The sequence below is a fragment of the Pinus tabuliformis genome, chromosome 1_2, assembly GCF_031772625.1.
Source record: "Pinus tabuliformis cultivar Carrire ecotype Pingquan chromosome 1_2, CPIR1, whole genome shotgun sequence".
Taxonomy (NCBI): domain Eukaryota; kingdom Viridiplantae; phylum Streptophyta; class Pinopsida; order Pinales; family Pinaceae; genus Pinus; species Pinus tabuliformis.
Window position 1 is genome coordinate 658,043,761 of NC_142298.1, and position 1,699 is coordinate 658,045,459.

Below are 1,699 nucleotides of genomic sequence, written 5' to 3' on the forward strand. Positions count from 1 at the left end.
TTATGAGTGCGAAGAAGTTTACCGTATACTAATTACTAATTTGGAAATAAACACATGGGGTGTCTTTCTCGTCCCCTCAGTTGAAGAATGGAATTGGCACAGACGATCCTACCTTGTGCAACCTCCAACTTAGCAGAATTTCGTCACATACTTAAAAAGGAAGAGCATGTAAATATTCATGCACACTCTAACATCAACATCAATGGCGATGCCTATCTCATCCATTGTTGTAGCCCAACTGTAGCTTCCACTACCATTAAATGCAAAACCATTGACAAACAGAAACAGAAACAGAAGCCAAACGCCGTTATTGATACTTACGAAGGTGTGGCTTCATATTTACAAGCTTGTACACACATATTCAGATTTGGGTTCCGTGGAAATATTTTCTTGCTAAGCAAACTAATAAACCTCTATACATAGTCGACCGCATGAATTATGCACGACTGGTTTTTGAAAATTCCCCTAAACAGGACTGTGTTTTATGGAATGTGCCCATCAGAGGGTATGCCATGAATGGACCCTGTGAGGAAGCCCTCCTACTCTATTCCCAAATGCGGCAGAAAGGCATACAGCCCGATGAACTCATTCTTCCCTTTATTCTGAAGGGGATGAAGGTTCATCATTTTATAATAAGAGCCGGATTGGATTGCAATCTATTTGTGGGAAACGCCCTTCTTGCTATATATGCAAAATGTGGAAGTATAGAGAATGCACGCCAAGTGTTTAACAAAATGTGTGAGAGAGATTTGGTGTCATGGAACTCTATGATTGTTGGATATTCTCAGAATGGACATGCCTATGAGGCATTGACGCTTTTCCATCAAATGCTGCTAGAGGAGGTGGTACCGGGTCCCGTTACTATGGTTAGTGTTCTCCGAGCATGTACATAGGTCGAAGCTCTTCAACGAGGTAAGTGTGTGCATAGTTACATGATTAGAAATGAGATTGAGATCAACATCTTTGTAGATACCTCCCTCACAGATCTCTATTCGAAATGTGCAAGTATTGAAATGGAACATCTATTGTTTGACAAAATGTCTTGACAGAGATGTTGTGGCATGGACTGCCATGATTGAGGGTCTTGGTATGAATGGGCGTGCTGAAAATGCTCTTGGGCTCTTTTCTCAAATGGAGCACAGTGGCGTGAAGCCAACCTACATCACATTCGTGGGTGTTTTGACTGCATGCAGTCATGCCAGCTGTATCAGAGCTCGCAATTGGGTTCTCGGTCTGCTGGCAGCTTAAAACACTTGTGTCATTGCAATTACATGGGGCTACGACTTCAAACAAAATACAAAAAAAAAAAAAAAACAGAACATAATGCTGATGACGTCCCAATCCCAATTGCAATATCTACCCAGCACCAATGGGAGCGCGATGCCTATTCGTGTTGTCGTTTTAAGACCATACAACAGAGTCAAATTAGGCTTTCAAATAAATTAAGTGCCCTCCAATCTTCTATATCCAGCACACTCAGATCATCTACTCGTGTCACACATTCATCATTGAATCCCATCATTCTTAATTGATCATGAACTGGAAGAAATGACATGCTCTTTCATGTCAGAATGTTTGATTCTCATCACTGTAGAGAGTATTCTCATGTCCTTGCAGCAAATACAATCTTCATGCTAAGTTGTGTAGCCAAAAGGGTTCATTCTCTATGTGCTTACTGTGTTAAAATTTCCGACTCTGT

At 41.1% G+C, this 1,699-nt stretch overlaps 1 protein-coding gene across 1 annotated transcript; it reads left to right on the plus strand.

Annotated features, from left to right (window-relative positions):
• The first annotated feature begins 431 nt into the window (after positions 1–431).
• LOC149207395 (putative pentatricopeptide repeat-containing protein At3g23330) lies at positions 432–1,248 on the plus strand. The gene is made up of 2 exons (XM_089398024.1): positions 432–866; positions 970–1,248. Exons 1-2 carry the CDS (start codon positions 432–434, stop codon positions 1,246–1,248), a joined length of 714 nt encoding a protein of 237 aa, XP_089254150.1.
• Positions 1,249–1,699: the final 451 nt, after the last annotated feature.

Bases quoted from the DNA above. Each gene is read 5' to 3' on its own strand.
- LOC149207395 (XM_089398024.1), top strand. From the start codon at position 432: ATGAATTATGCACGACTGGTTTTTGAAAATTCCCCTAAACAGGACTGT. The intron at 867-969 runs GTTAGTGTTCTC...ACATCTTTGTAG, and splicing joins TACCGGGTCCCGTTACTATG to ATACCTCCCTCACAGATCTC.